Source organism: Pavona decussata, unplaced genomic scaffold (assembly GCF_977016875.1).
Source record: "Pavona decussata unplaced genomic scaffold, jaPavDecu1.1 SCAFFOLD_174, whole genome shotgun sequence".
Classification (NCBI taxonomy): Eukaryota; Metazoa; Cnidaria; class Anthozoa; order Scleractinia; family Agariciidae; genus Pavona; species Pavona decussata.
The window spans coordinates 542229-557500 of NW_028145585.1; the positions used below are offsets into that span (position 1 = coordinate 542229).

Below are 15272 nucleotides of genomic sequence, written 5' to 3' on the forward strand. Positions count from 1 at the left end.
AATTCCGGATTTTTTTTTTCCAGAGTTTTAGATAACAAAAAGAATTTTACAAAATGAGTAAAATTTGGTAGAATTAATAGAGAAATGTTAGCCTCCAGATGACTGTTGACAATTTCACCCAAGCAACAGCGTCAGGAAAGCATTTATTTTGTGTTAACCCTGCTAAAGTTGAGGGCTCAAACAAGTCGCTCAATTTTTTTTTCATAAGTGTCAGAACAAGAGGAGCATCAGTATCTCGGCAGCTTTAGTAATAAGCTGTGTTTTATTTGATTATTTTATGATTATCAGTCATTGTTTTTTCCTTCACCGTACATAATTAGGTATAAAAACTGGAATTTTTTTGAGAAATTTAAATACAAGAAAGAATTTTAGAATATGTCAGGAAGCGGTCAGGCAATAAGTAAAATTTGGTAAACCCTTATAGAAATGTTACCTTCCAGGTAAAACTTTCACAATTTTACTCGAACAGAAAAGTCCCAACAGCATTTATTTTGTGTGATTCGTGACCAACTTGAGGACTCAAATACGTTGATCGTCCATTATTTTTCCTTTGAAAAGTGCCAGAACAGTCTTCTCATCAGTATCTTGTAGCTTTGGTAAATATCTACATCTGCAGCTACATTTAATTAAGTCGGTAGAGCGCTGAAACATCACACCAACTTTTCTTAAAAATAGATAACATAATAAATAACTCGATAAAGAAAATAAGTAAATAAATAAATAAATAAATAAATAAATAAATACATGAATAAATATAAACGTATAGAAACCTTTGCAATGACACAGAATTTACAATCTCTGGGGGCAAAGAAAAAACTGTGTTTTCAGTCATTCTTTCTTGATACATCTTCATTATGCTTTCGTTGTGCTATAAAAATGTATATAAGCTGTTCCAAGAATTTTGGAAGATTTTAGATTTTTTTTTTTTGAAGAATTCTAGAATAATTTTCAAGAATTTTAGAGCTTTTTTGAGAAATCCCAGAAAGAATTTGAGCCCATTTTCGGGAAGTTAAAAGTATCTAAGCCTAGACTGACCTGAATTCGATCAAAAGGGAAGCAATGACTAACATGACAAGAATTTTGGCCCAAAACTTGTTCATCTTGTTGGTGCCTGCAAGACTAAACACAAAAAAAAAACATTTCAGAGTGCAACAGATATATGTTTCATTTCTAACATTCCATTTACTAAGAGCATAAAAAAAAACTCCCGACACGTTTTTAGATATTTGTAAATGTAAACTGTTTACCCACAGAGCACCACGGAAAAAACTGCAACAGAAAAGTCGGGACAAGACCAAAAATCGCAGAGAATTATATCAAGTTTTTGAAAGACTAACCCTGAAAGTTTTTCTTACGTTAACGGCTTACCACTTAGAAGATGCTTCCTGTTAGGAGAGTGGTAGTGTATGACCAAATTTTGTAATCAGCGATGGGCTTTTTCTTGAAACTGAAAACACATGCCTCACCAATCATAGCATTCATCTGTCTTAGCTTGAGACTGGCCACCTTACGTTCAAAGTAGTTAATATTCAAGAAGATTATTGACGTGTCATAAAGAGCAGAAAAACGTTCGGCGTAATTTTTCTGCGGATATCCGTTTGCGCGCTCAAGTGATCCAAGAATGAGCTGACAACGTTGCCGTTCCGGAAACAGCGGTCGCCTTTAGTGGTAAAAATACATTTTACCATCTACGTTTTTCCAGATTTTATTGAATGTGGTGTAAAGTATGAAAACACAAAGTCTGAAAAAAACTGAAAACACATGACTCAACAATCATTGCATCCATCGACTTGAAGCTGGCCACCTTACGTGCAAAGTAGTTAATATTGAAGGAGATAACTGACCTGTCCTTCAGAGCAGAAAAAGGCGGTACGCTCTTGCTGAATTTTACAGCGCTTATGTTTTCGCTGGCTCTGACGTTACGGAATCAGCTGTCACCCGTTGCGAGAACATACATTTTGCAATCTACGTTTAGTCCAATTTCATTGAATTTGCTATAAATTTGGACCTGTTAGGAGAGTGAGTGACAGGGTATGATCAGAATTCTTACTCATTAATGGTTTTTTTGTCAACAATCATAGCATTCATCTGCCTTAGCCGGAGACTGACCACCTTACGTTCAAAGTAGTTAATATTCAAGGAGATAACTGACCTGTCCTTTAGAGCAGAAAAAACGTCTTGCGATATTTATCTGCACATATCCTTTGGCGGGCTCAAGTGGTCCGTGAATGAGCTGAAAATGCTGCCGTTCCGGAACCAGCTGTCATTTTTTGTGGTTAAAATATATTTCACCGTCTATGTTCTGCTATGTTGTGTCCAATTTCATTGAATTTGCGGCAGTAAAGACGGATCTGTTAGAGGAGTGACAAGGCATAGAAAAACATGAATGGTCCTTTTCTTGAAACTGAAAACACGACTCAATAATCATTGCATTCACCTGCCTTAGCTTGAGACTGACCACCTTACTTTCAAAGCAGTTAATATTCAAGGAGATAACTGACCTGTTCTTTAGAGCAGAAAAACGTTTTGCGATATTTATCCGCGCATATCCTTTTGCGCACCCAAGTGATGCGTGAATAAGCTGAAAATGTTGCCGTCCCAGAATCAACTGTTGCCCTTTGTGGTAAAAATAATTTTACCATCTACGTTTTGTGTAGCCTGCGAATACAACCGCCTCTCATCGCTCCCGGCCATCGAGGGGCGCCCCTCAATGGCCGGGAGTGATGACAGACGGCTGTATTCGCAGGCTACGTTTTGTCCAATTACATTGAATATGCTATAAAGCCGGAACGGGCATTTTTCCAACAGCGTGTAAGGACAAGAACAAAAACAATTAGACTTAAGATTCCAATAACTAACACGGCAAAGGGACTCTTCCTGTAACTGCGCTAACCAAACTTCACCGCTATTTATTTCTCTATGTTTCTCATTGCAAGATTATTGATATCGGGTCCCAACAAAACTAAATGAAATAATATTCTAGTTCAAAAATAACAGTTGTCAACTTCCGCTTACTGGATGCTTTTTTCCCTTTTTAAATTAAAATTGTGAAGCACATGGTCAGTTCTTCGAGAGTATTGGACAATCCTCTCCATCTGCAGTACTTTCTGTTGCAGGTTTTACTTTTCTAGAATCCCGTGCAAACCAACATGACGCCCAAACAGAATCAGCCACCATAATTCCAATATGAATGATGATCAGTGGCAAGCTTATGAGGCCTTGCTCAGCTTGTGTGAATGGAAGATATCCTGAGATTGTCACAGCAACAGCTAACGATTTCTGACTAGCCAATATCGTAACCGACTTGAGAGCAGGTTTCTTTAGTTTGAGGAGAAGGCAGGGTGGAAGTATAACGATGACAAACAAGACATGCATCGCCATTCCCCATCCAAGGACAGCAAAAATGCTTGCGACTGAGATGCCACTGAAGGCGTTTTGGGCGCTGGCCTGACTGACTTTTAGCCATGGAATTATTGCTAGCAGTATGATTGAAGTCACTTTGGCTGGGTCAGAAAATTTACTGACGTAAAGCTTCACAAGAGGCACATACCTTAGCCCTTTCCCAACCTATATAACAAAATACGAAAATCCAATAATGTTTAGAATCCCCATAAAGAGAGATAACAAGATCTGAAGTAAGGGACATGGAAGTAGCAGATCTAAGAGGAGATCTCCCTACTCCCCGTTTGCCAAAGAAAAATGCGCGCAGAGGTTGAACCGAAATTGACTCTTACAGCTGCAGAAACCCTGACACGCCGCCTTTTTGTTGTTGTTGTTTTGTTTTGTTTTTCGTCGACCTTTAGAATATAAAATCTTGCAAATCGTGCAAAGCACAATTAGATGTAGATATTGCCGGAGTGTCATTCAAGCATTCAAGCAGGAGCCAAACATTCATGCTCTCAACCTTGGGGAGGAAAGGAAGCCCTTCAAGTGCAGGGCTTGCAGGACTGTTGTCCGTTTGACGATTTGAATGCAACGTTACGTTCAGAAATAATTCTTTTCTAATAATTTATAGATATTTTGACCCTCAACTAGTTACCCTCGACCCTCGAAGTAGTACTCTCCTCCAAAAGGCAAACTCACTGTTCGCGCGTGAAGTGGATTGACTGTAAATCACTTACTTTAAGCCTCCCCTCCTTTCTCCCCTCCCCTCCCCCAAGCCTTTAATTGTACATACCAGCAAAGGCAGCAATACAGTCAGTAGCAACTTAATCAACAGTTTCACTGGATCCAGCTTGACATTTTCAAATTTCAACATCCAGGCCATAAGAGGCGGGACAGTAAATACTGCAGCCAAGTTACAAATCACTGTTAGCATCACAGACAAGGCTACTGCTCCTCCTGCTTGGCCTGTCTAGTGAAAAGAGAAACAGATTTTCATTTTAAACAAGAGATTCCGCTGAAAAAAGTGCACGCCCCTCCTTCCTTTCACACCTTTATGGATGTGAAATGCAAATTTAGACGCCGTTTAGTCGTGGTATGTGTTGATTCCAGCGTTCCCTGAACAAACTTTTTGCGTCAAATTTCTTTATAGCACCACAGCAATATAAGACATCGGTGTCTTATTCGGTTAACAGGGTTTATTTCGAAAACTAAGCTATTTTATTAGTAAGGGTCGTGGATAAAGACTCGTGTAGTTTGTCAATTGTTTGCTCTTTAGATGGTTGATTGACAACTGAAGGTGACAATGCCGGCCAGGCCCCTTTTATACAAGAATTTGCTTTTTAATTACTGCCGACTGATTACGGCCGACCCTTTGGTTAATTATTTTTTTGTAACTCGTTGACAATGACTCAGATATTTTCCGTTATGTTCGTGTCATGATGGCCTGCAATAGGAGTTTGTCCTAGGCGTTCAGTGAGTGGAGAACCCCGCGAAGAAAAAATTCTTTAATTGTGACTCTAACTTATGTTCATATTTTGTTGATCTAAAAATTGATAACGCCACTAAGAATGTCTCATTTTAAAGATTTCAATTATTTTGAGGAAAATTTCGATTTTTCTTTTTTCCAATGAAATCCACTTCTTTCTCGTTTCATTTATTATTGGTCATTGGCAGTCTTAAAGAATTTACAGTGATTCCGTTGAATTTACGTCCACAGTTCAAACGGTTCATTTCCGCTCAAATCGTGTCATGATATTTTTCTTATTCAGGACATTTGAAATGAACTCTCACTAATCATTTGCCGGTTGGACACCGATCTCACCAATATTTGATTTCAGGGTACCTGCAAGGGTTTCCGCCGAATCAGTTTACTATAACTTTAATAACAGGGCTGTTTTAATAAGTCACCCCGCAATTTTGATTGCGTTAGTCCTCCGGCGGTTGAAATTAGTGCGGCGTGAACCACTCGTGCTCGCTTTGAAACCCCCTCGAATGTTTTGCTGGAATTGGATGACATTATAGTTTGGTCGTTATAGCGGACACCCTCGGGACCGTCATGTGGTGTCCGTAATAGTGAGAGCCCGCAATAGCAAGGTATAACGAACTTGACCCGATTCTCAAGTTGTAAAATGTCAATATATAATTTTACGAGCTAAAAAAGAAGGAATATGAATTGCAGAGTATACACCAAGGCGCAAGTCTGTCAAGATCATTATCATGACAAAACCAACGAAATACCACGAAAGTAATGTGAATCAACCTCTCTTGATGTAAATACAGTACAGCGGAAGTACTTTGAAGATTGGAACGGAGACGTTGGACGTATATATTGAATGAAAGAGTAATATTTTTTCACCTTCTCATCATTTCTATCGACAAAAATGACAAACGATATGTCATTCAATACGTCCAAGACGTCCGTTGTAACGAGATTTAAACAAGTGTCCGCAATTCCTGCGTAATATAGGAAAATAGCGTAAATAGTCCGGAGTTTATTTCAGTACATTTCTTTGAAGTTTCGGCCGGGAATTTACAGCTCCTGTCCTTAATAGTGGGGTGTCCTCAAGGCGAGAGTTGAGTAGAGTGGACCCTCAATTTAACGAAGTGCCAAAGGACTAGGGAAATTTTCGTTATATCAAGGTTCTTTTCAATACATTTTAAAAGGTCGGGATGGAGAATATCGTGCGTTAGAAAGAGGACTTCGTTTTGCAGAGGTTCGTTCATTCACGGTTCCACTGTATAACTATGTACCAACAGATTTTCTCACCCCCATCCCTTCCTCCCTTCCCTACCTCAGAGGATGTAAAGGACACGAAAGCGTAAGAGAGGGACAAGACAATGGGGTTATAGCTCACCAGTATGATTCCTGTCGAGATTGTACACGGCACAATGAAGTAAATCTGCATTCCTATCTGGAAAAAAGCTGGGCCAAGAATCCGACTACCTTCCGAGTGATCTTCAACGGGTGAGGAAATTACACTCGTCGAGTAATTTCCGTTCACACCGGTGCCATTTTCTTTCGAAGAATCCGTGGCCGCGTAAGGTTGGTACGGCAACAGGCCGGTGAGCTGTCCGCCGATTATTGGAGTGATCAACAAAATACATATTACACCCCAGAGTAGAGCCTTGAAAGATTTGAAAGCGTCCTTCACTTCTTCAGTCTTAAGCTTGAGTCCGCTGTGAAAAAATATTCCCACAACGCATACATACTGTGTTGGCAGGTTGCTGAAGAACACGCCAGCTTGTGGAGCGATAACTCCTAATACAACGAAGAATACAAGACAGATGGGCAAAAAGTTTTTAAAAACTACTGATTTTGCCCTTGACCACAGAGTTGGCCGCTGTTGTTCGGTAGGGAGATCCTCTAGATCACTGTCTGGGAGGTTGGCGTCCGCCATCCGAAATTCGTCTCCGATGCTTTCAGATCAGAATGTCGGTCTTTGGGCAAATGGTCGTGTGTATAAAACGTGACTTTTGAGACCAGTGCGCGTGTGCGTAGATTGCGGACAACGGACAGGGTATAAAATGTGGACCTAGGGATATGACGGAATAGGCCAGATTTGTAGTAACAATAACTACGAATTATAGGTAGTCATCCTCAGTCTTTATAAACAGCAACTCACTCGGGCTTTAGGTATACATCAAGAGACGATCCTCTCTTGGTATACATGTATTAAAACTGAATGGCCTTTTAGTATCATGTTACCTGTCATCTTTTTTTTTAAACGATTGATGAATAAAAAGGCTGATTTCACGATCAGCAGGGAAATATTCTAATATTTCGAAAATCACGGCCATTCTTTTTTGCAGGGTATTTCAGGAACTGACCCTAAGGCCAAATTACGTTACAATTTGAAACAGGAACTTTGGATGCAATAAGATAATAGCATAAGCTAAAGTAAAAAAAATCTAAAACGTTACAATTTAAAAATGCAACTTATTAATTTGCATAAGGTCTTGCGTGGGTATCAACTGTCTGTTAGTGTTTCAAAAGTCATTTTCTTTCTTCTATCCCTTCCTTAAACCTCTCAAAATTCCATCCAAATTCATGTGTACCCGCACCTTAAACTTATCAATGACCTTTCCCCCTAGCCGCGCATTGTGCTTCTACAATCTGTCAAACTAAGCGTGATTTCTGGCTCCTTCTGCGCCAGGAACTTTCCAATTTCCATCGTTTAAACTGTTTTCTCCCTGAAAACGGCATATTTGAGTCTAAAACATGCAAATAATATGACCGCCAATTTTAAATACCAGTGGCTATGTTACGTCACACAGTTAGGGATAAGTCGATCCCCTCTCTCCCTATCCAGTAGCTTCTGATTGGGCCGTTTTTGTTGAAGACAATGAGAACAATAGAAGACAAAAATATCCCCTCAAGGAGAGAACAGAATTTAATTCAGGTTCAATTAATTTATTCATTGCAATTTGTGACTACGAGGAAGAAAAAAAATAGGAACGCGACCGAAATCTTGACAGAGTCTGCCCTGAGGGCATCCCGCGTAAAGTGCCGAAAACAAGAAACAAACCATTTGGGCAAAATCTGTCCGTTCCCCTCCTCCCTCGCTAGGTCATGCGTGGTCACATGACTTGTTCACTCTGAATTTTCAAGATGGCGTCCCAGTCGCAAGGAATTCAACAACTCTTACAGGCCGAAAAGAAGGCCGAAACTATGGTCTCTGAAGCTCGGAAACGTAAGAATGTATAGTTAAATATCTTTACTTTCATTTATGGATAATTTAAACGAAATGGCTTCAAGATATCAAGATTTTAAAGCTCATATATAGGAACTTTAGCTACGGGATCAGCCCTAACGATGATTACCGGTTTTCACAGAAAATTAAGACTTATGTTTTGTTTAGACTTGTGTTATTGCTGTGTGACGGTGTTTTTTTTTATTAATTAATGTCCCATGCTCTTAGTACCATTGACTAGATCCCATTTCCTTAATTAAAGTATACTTCGAAACAAGTTTACGAAGTGATATAAGCTAAGTTAAGCTTGATTATTATAAAAGCTTGTGAGTTGAGTTGTTCCCTGCAAAAATAAATTTAGGGCGAAAACATTTTTCCTTTCCTTGCCGTTTTGTTAGATGTAAAATCAACCCTCTAATTCGCCTGTCAGTGAACAACTTTGTTTCCTGTCAACCGTAATTTTCTCTCAAACATCATGATTTTAAGATGTTTTGTTAAGAGTATAGAATTTGCATTTAATAATCTATGCAGGGAAAGTAGATATTAGCAAGGGCTATTGAAATCTAAAAAGAAATTATTTTAGAGCTAAGCACACATTTTTCAGAGATAATCAAGCAAATGTTATTCTGAAAAGCTGTAAAATAGTCCTTGTTAAGATCTCCTTTTCCCACATAGTCACAAATCAAGATTCCCAGAACGTATGCGCAGTAGCATATGGAGGCGCCATCCTTAATTAAGAGAGTGTTAACTGTAACAATGACGTACACGTGTTAATCCAGCAAAAATCCTCCTAATTCTTGAGTCGTCTATTATACACCTCTGACCCCTCCTCACTCTTTACTCCACTGACTCTGAGCTGTTGTAAACAGCATTTTTTACTCGGCATTTGAATTTCTAAAATGTTTATTGAGTTCAGTTTTCATTTCTCTTGACAATACATTGTCAATACTCCTCTGCTGGCAAAGGCCTCTTTTCTCAGTTGCATTTGCTGAACTGATGGGCACAAGGAAAAGAGACCTCTGCCCTGGGTCAAAATGGACTTTGATTCAGAGGTCTCTTTTCCTCACGCCCATCAGTTCAGCGAATACAACGGAAAAAAGGCGTCTGCTAGCAGGGAATGTCATTACTATACTCTCTGAAAAAAGTAATTTTCCAAAACAAAAAATGCCACTAAAATGCTTGAATAATGCTATAAATGCTTTAATGCCTCGCTAAAAAAATGCTAGCATAATGTAGTACAATATTGTAGCTGCCAGTATTAACAGTGGGCAGATTGAAGTCAAGTTTTCCAAACAATCCAAGGTGGTGATAATCCTCAACTCAGAGGTTACAGTTAAAGTCAATCCACATCATGCATGACCGGTATTTTTTAAATTTGACCAGAGTTTTGAACATCGCCGATGTGATTTCAGAGTTCCTGTAGAAATTTCCCTAGTTTAATGACGGTATTTATAAAGCTGTGAATTTTTCTCTACATGTACATTACAGCATTAAGTATTTCAGGAATAACAATAAATTATTGTTTCCCAAGTAAAATTTTTGAATCTTTTTTTTTTTTTTCAGTTAATGCCTCTTTTTCGGAAAGATTTCCAAAGAAATGTTGAAAATTCTTTTCAATTTCCGGACGTTACAGAGAGGAATTTGAATGTTCATTGCATTCTTGGAAACACAGTTGTACTGGTCTTGTATGATGTAGGCTGACTGTAAAGACTGAATTCATAGTCTTACATTCATGTTCTATTACAGGGAAGACACAAAAGCTGAAAAGAGCAAAAGAGGAAGCACAGGCTGAGATCAGGAATTACAGGGATGAGCGTGAGAAGCAGTTTACTGAGTACCAGAGAGAAGTGAGTGCATTATGTATATAATCTGGAAATTATCTCTACCTACAAATGAAGGGTTCAGTGCATAACCACTTAATAACCAACTTAAGGCCTGTTTAAACAGTTTCAACATTTGATCAACATTCATTCAACAAAAGTTGAATGGATGTTGGACATAATTTATGTTGGATGAACAGAGTCAATGGCTTCAACACAATTCAACATTTACAAGAACAAAGGCAATGTTGTATCGATGTTGAATGAAAGTTTGAACCAGTTTAATTTGATTCAATATGCGTTCAACAATCTTTCAACATTTTTTTACACTTTCAACAATGTTGAACGACCTGTTCAAATGCCCCCGACATTTGGTCCAACAAAGTGTTGAACGCATGTTGAAGCAAATGTTTAAACCATTTAAGTGGGACTTTATAGTGCATTTCTGATTGCATATTTGTTGTTTCAGCTGAGATTCCATAGTCTCCAGGAAATGTTGCTCTAATGTTTTGTCCACTGCTTCATTTTGCAATAGAACTGCAAATCTTGCCTTTAATCATACATCTTTTTATTGGACAAAAAGTGCAAAACAGTGTATAAAACATTGGAGCAACAGAGGTCTACATACATTTAACAGCCTTTTTTGTTTTTGTTATTGAACAGCACATGGGCTCCAAAGATGATTTCCAGGCCAAAATTGAGGAGCAGACAGGTGTGAGGCTGGACCAAATTGGTCAAAGTGTAAAGGGAAATCAGGATAAAGTGATAGAAAGGCTTCTGAGTCTTGTGTATGACATCAAACCTGAACTTCACCAGAATCTGAGGACATAGGACAGAATATGCTTGAAAGGACTCTGTGAAATATATTAATAATAATTATGGTCAAGTCATTGGAATTAGTCAGTATATCCAAACGAGGCATTGAACTTATTAAGTGCGTAGTATAAATATGTAATGTGGAAGATCAGTGGTGATAAATTTTCTTTAAAATGCCATACATTTCTTGTCATTTTTAATCACTTGCCCCAGAGATAGATTCTGGGCGTCATGGGGCAAGGTTTAATGTATTTTTTTAATTTTCAACCTTTGCTTTTGTTCTTTTTCAATTGAAATTATATCTTTTTTATGTGAAGATAAAAACTAATGTCACAATCATATAAAAATGCAACTTAACAAGGAAGCAGCAATATTAATTTACATACAACAATAGTTTTACCTTCCTAGAGAAAGATTTCAGTTAAATATTTGCAAGTAAGAAGACATTACTTAGGTATTTTTTTCCTGTTTTGATATACCAAAACATACAGAAATGCAGATTAATGAAAATTTATAACAGTGACTTGGACATTATGATTTATTTATAAATGTAGGATAAGAGTGGTTGTCTGTGTGATTGTGACTTGATTATGCATGTAAGATTTGTTGGATTGAAAAGCCTTATTGAGATGTCTCTGAGTAAAAATCTTGTGTCATCACTCAATGTAGCTGATCAGTATTGGAATGGAAAATCATTGACAATGATGAACTGGAGGTGTAATAAAATTGAATTGACTAAATTGATTGTTGGTGTATTTCAATTCACATATTTTTAGTTTAGTTTTAGAGAGACCATAGTTTCAATGAATAATTTACTGTTGTCTTGTATTGAACTCTACAGTTAAAAATGAAACATTAGCATTTTTACTTAGAGAAGCTTTTGGAATACATTTAAAATTAAAAATGTGATAAATTAAGTGATAACACTGTAATAAAAAATGTCTGATGCCCTCATGACATCATTGTCAAGTTCAAATGAAACAAACTAATCTTAGACAGGGCTTCTGATATTATGTGATGGTACTACAGTATTTCGCTTAATTGACCTCAAATCATATCCAATTGGTTCATTTACTTTTCAACAATATTTTGTTAGGGACAATGCCAAATTTGAGTTATCTTCCACAGAACGTTTCCACTTAACTCAAATGAGCCCTTCAAATTTATTCAGCATGTCACTCTGTGGGACTGTAAAGAAAAAATTAATTTGAGTCCCCTAAAGGAATAGACACCATAACCTTCCACTAGCCATTCAGGTGCTCTAACCATCAAGCAATGTGTAGACTTGCGGCTCTGGCTAGCTCATATAGCCAGTTAAGTGGAAAATGTCCTGTATACTTCAACTAACGCTAAATACTTATTAGATTATTTTACACAGAGAGAAAGTATCAAAATGTTTTACACTTTACATGAATTTCAGATGTTTTCTTTAAAAGCCTTCAGTGACTTCAGTTGTACAGAGTGAGTAAGCATGAGAAACCTGGGGACAATCAAGTCAGTCTCCTTTCAAGAGAAGGAAGAAGGCTACTCATATACTTCAACAAACAATGTCATGTTACCAAAACAGAGATTTACAGAGGATCAAAGAGCTCTTTATTTCATTTTAGACAAGACTCTTGAGTCCTGTTATTACAACATACAACCTTGTACTCTATAATTTCCATAATAATATATCTGGTACTTGGTATTACAACAACATTTGACCGAAAATAATATAACATGTTTAAGGCCTGTGGTGTTACAAAGCACATTTCTTTAGCTTTGAAACATTGAACATCAAGTTTAGTTTACAAGGATATACTTTTACTGTACCATGGAGGCATTAAATTTGGTGGGGGGGAGTGATTAGATTTTCAGATATATCTTAAGGACGGTTTCTACTTTTGTAACTGCGCATACGTTTCGTGTATCTCGAGATACTCGGGTTTCCTACATATGGGTGGTGCCTACTAACACGGATATTTTTGCACAATTTAAAATTATGCTGAAAAGCTGAATTAGCAAGTGCTCTTGGTATGTAAAAAGAAAATTTGGTGTAGCCATGCATTTTTCAGAGATAATAAAGCTTCAAATTATTTGAAAAGAAAAAAAGCTAACCATTGCTTTGTATTTTACTGTTTTTTAAAACATTTTGTTTCAATTTTGTTGCTTAATTATCTCCAAAAAAATGAGGGTTACCCCAATTTTCTTTTTGGATTCCAACAACCCTTACTCAGATCTGCTTTCCCCACATAGTCATAAACAACACAAAAGTACTTCTTTATTAACAGGCACCATCCTTAAGAAATGGTGTGTCTCATTTGGCTATAATGGCTATTCAAAACCACTTAAAAGTTATTAACTACAAACAAATTTGCTACAATAAAATCTTCAATATACTGTACTACATACTGTATTGACCTTAAGGAATATGGTACTGCCATTGCCAAATGCAATTGAGGCACTCGGGACATAACTGAGCCATAATAATTGAGTCATACTATATTTGCTTTTTATCTCAGATTTGCCAGATGTTTTGCATGGGCATACTGCTCAATTCCTTCAGGAACAATTTGCCTCGATGTGTTTCAACTGCTTTGCATTTAATTTTGTCATAAAAACAAATCTTGCCAATTAATCATGGTTTTCTTTACTCCACATGAACTTACTGCAAAAAAGTGAAAAGATCTTTGGCAACATTTCCTAAGGAATTGGTGGCCAAATGCAAAACATCTGGCAAATCTGAGCCAAATCTGAGCCAAAACAACTACAAAAATGGGATCTAAAAAGCACTATAAGTCAGTTAAGCCTGCTGCACAACTCAGAAAAGAGCTGAGTAAACTGCCATGTGAGGCAATCAGCTCAGCTGTTTCCTCAAGTGTGCAGTGAGTTTGTGAGAGAATTTCGCCTCACAAGGTGAAATCTCAAACATCAAACACAACAGATATTTTCCTCACTGAGTCGCGAGGTTAAAAACTCATGAAAACTCAACCACATATATAATGAAACAGCTGAGCTAATCACCCTGCAAGGAAGTTTGCTCAGCTCTTTTTTCAAGTGTGTATCTGAGCCTTTATGCATCAAGCCCTTCAATATTATAAGTAATAATTATTTTCCATCCGCCAGCAATTTTACTTCCACTGGGGCTGTGCTGGGTACCTTCCTTGAGGTTGATATGGCGGTGGTGCTTGACCCATGGGGTAGGTACCCATTGGATATGCCTGTCGTGGGTATGGTGCAGCTGGAGGGATAGTTGTGACTGTAGCACCAGGGGGGACATGAACGACTTGCACTCCTGCACCAGGTGGTGTCACATAAGAAGTTGTTGTCTGGTACGCCACTGGTCTTTGGACAATGACAGCACCACCACGTGGCTGAGACCGGCCAAACAAGGCATTGCACGCACCTTCCACAACATTAACTGCGCCTGTAACTGCGTAATCAGCTGCTCTGAATACTGGGTCGTTTGGATCTACAGAGGGTCTGGGTCTTCCATACGGATAAGGATTGCCTGCCACAGCAGGATTGACTGCAGCAGGAAACTGAGGTGGACCCATAGTTGCCCTTCTTTGCATGATGTTTCGAACACGATTGCGTTCGTTGATGTACGGGAAAACCTCGTTAAACACCACGAAGTTTAAGGGATCTGTCACCTGAACGGATACCAGCTCTAGCGCTGAAACCTTGTTGGTGTCGAAAGAGAAAGCCCTCAGAACGGGAATGATACCGGCACAGGTCGCTGGTAGCATCTTGCCAACACAAGCCTGCAGCGCCTTTAAGCGACCATCGTCGAAACCGAACTCTCTCAACAACTCTGCGACTTGTTCGGAGTAGAAATTTCCTTGAGCATAAGCGATGGCTTTAACTTTGTCGTCCTTGAATGGAAGGCGCTGGACTTCTCCTTTCACGATTCCAAATGATGTAGGATCCATATCTACGATATCTACGGGTAATTAGCCTTACTTATCAAGCTTCAGCTTAGCTTTATAGCTTCCTTTCGGTTTGAACTCAAGCTTGAAAGAGTAGAATATCGCTATTTCTTCAAAATAAGTGGTCCTACCTACGAAACTACGTATATGGTATTTTAAATATGCTTACATCATATGCCGTTTACAGATTTTTGCAGCACCCACACATAGCGTGATCTGCCATGTTGACCGCGGATGTAAACAGAGAGCTTGGGACCTCGGGCCTTCGTTCACTTTGTCGGGACATGTTCGGACAAGATCGGAAACCGGGGCGAGATATTCGACAAAACAATGGCGGACACGGGCATCGTCGAACATTCTGTCAAGCATTCATTGAAAGCAGTCGTTTCCATGGTTTAAAAAATGGGAACCGAAGTTTTTGCTGCCTTGAGAGATGTGTTTAAGCACAAGGACTTTAAGTCAAAACTTCAGAAAGAAGCCATAGAGTGCATTTATGGTGGTAGGTTATAAAATAATGAAAACTTTCATCTTTCGCTTCACTTTTTGTCAGCTTAACTTTTTTGCTAGCTTAACTTTTATTTTCTGAAGGTCCAGAAATATCATGGAAGGAAACTATTTTCTTCTTACTTTTTCTACACTAAATTCGTATAAAC

At 38.3% G+C, this 15272-nt stretch overlaps 4 protein-coding genes across 8 annotated transcripts in view; 2 read left to right on the forward strand and 2 right to left on the reverse strand.

Moving 5' to 3' along the window:
- LOC146463833 (uncharacterized) overlaps positions 1–7012 on the reverse strand; it is a 30678-nt gene extending 23666 nt beyond the window's left edge. Inside the window, exons 1-4 of one of the 3 annotated variants that reach the window (XM_085083862.1) lie at positions 6240–7012; positions 4178–4354; positions 3016–3567; positions 2153–2351 (exon numbers count right to left, since the gene is read on the reverse strand). In XM_085083862.1, coding sequence (XP_084939988.1) covers positions 3061–3567; positions 4178–4354; positions 6240–6782 — 1227 coding nt within the window. In that variant the 5' untranslated portion in view covers positions 6783–7012 and the 3' untranslated portion in view covers positions 2153–2351; positions 3016–3060. Of the gene's footprint in view, positions 1–1035; positions 1120–2152; positions 3568–4177; positions 4355–6239 lie in introns of those variants that run through there. The other 2 variants (XM_085083863.1, XM_085083861.1) reach the window with 2 other exon arrangements.
- A 929-nt stretch (positions 7013–7941) lies between these two features.
- LOC146463836 (V-type proton ATPase subunit G-like) lies at positions 7942–11451 on the forward strand. The gene is made up of 3 exons (XM_085084028.1): positions 7942–8075; positions 9822–9922; positions 10559–11451. Exons 1-3 carry the CDS (start codon positions 7994–7996, stop codon positions 10724–10726), a joined length of 351 nt encoding a protein of 116 aa, XP_084940154.1. The 5' UTR covers positions 7942–7993; the 3' UTR covers positions 10727–11451.
- Positions 11452–12916: 1465 nt separating this feature from the next.
- Positions 12917–14760, reverse strand: LOC146463837 (proline and serine-rich protein 1-like). The gene has a single exon (XM_085084027.1). It carries the CDS (start codon positions 14620–14622, stop codon positions 13822–13824), a length of 801 nt encoding a protein of 266 aa, XP_084940153.1. The 5' UTR covers positions 14623–14760; the 3' UTR covers positions 12917–13821.
- A 137-nt stretch (positions 14761–14897) lies between these two features.
- LOC146463838 (ATP-dependent DNA helicase Q5-like) overlaps positions 14898–15272 on the forward strand; it is a 31994-nt gene continuing 31619 nt past the window's right edge. For all 3 annotated transcript variants that reach the window (XR_014856801.1, XM_085084021.1, XM_085084022.1), the window contains exon 1: positions 14898–15118. Coding sequence is in view for 2 of the 3 variants with exons in the window: in XM_085084021.1 (XP_084940147.1) it covers positions 15022–15118 (97 nt within the window). In the remaining variant the exon portion in view is untranslated. The remainder of the gene's footprint in view (positions 15119–15272) is intronic.

Coding starts and splice junctions, on each gene's coding strand:
- LOC146463837 (XM_085084027.1), bottom strand. CDS start 14,622: ATGGATCCTACATCATTTGGAATCGTGAAAGGAGAAGTCCAGCGCCTT.
- LOC146463836 (XM_085084028.1), top strand. CDS start 7,994: ATGGCGTCCCAGTCGCAAGGAATTCAACAACTCTTACAGGCCGAAAAG. Junction 8,076..9,821: donor GGTCTCTGAAGCTCGGAAAC/GTAAGAATGTAT, acceptor GTTCTATTACAG/GGAAGACACAAAAGCTGAAA. Junction 9,923..10,558: donor TTACTGAGTACCAGAGAGAA/GTGAGTGCATTA, acceptor GTTATTGAACAG/CACATGGGCTCCAAAGATGA.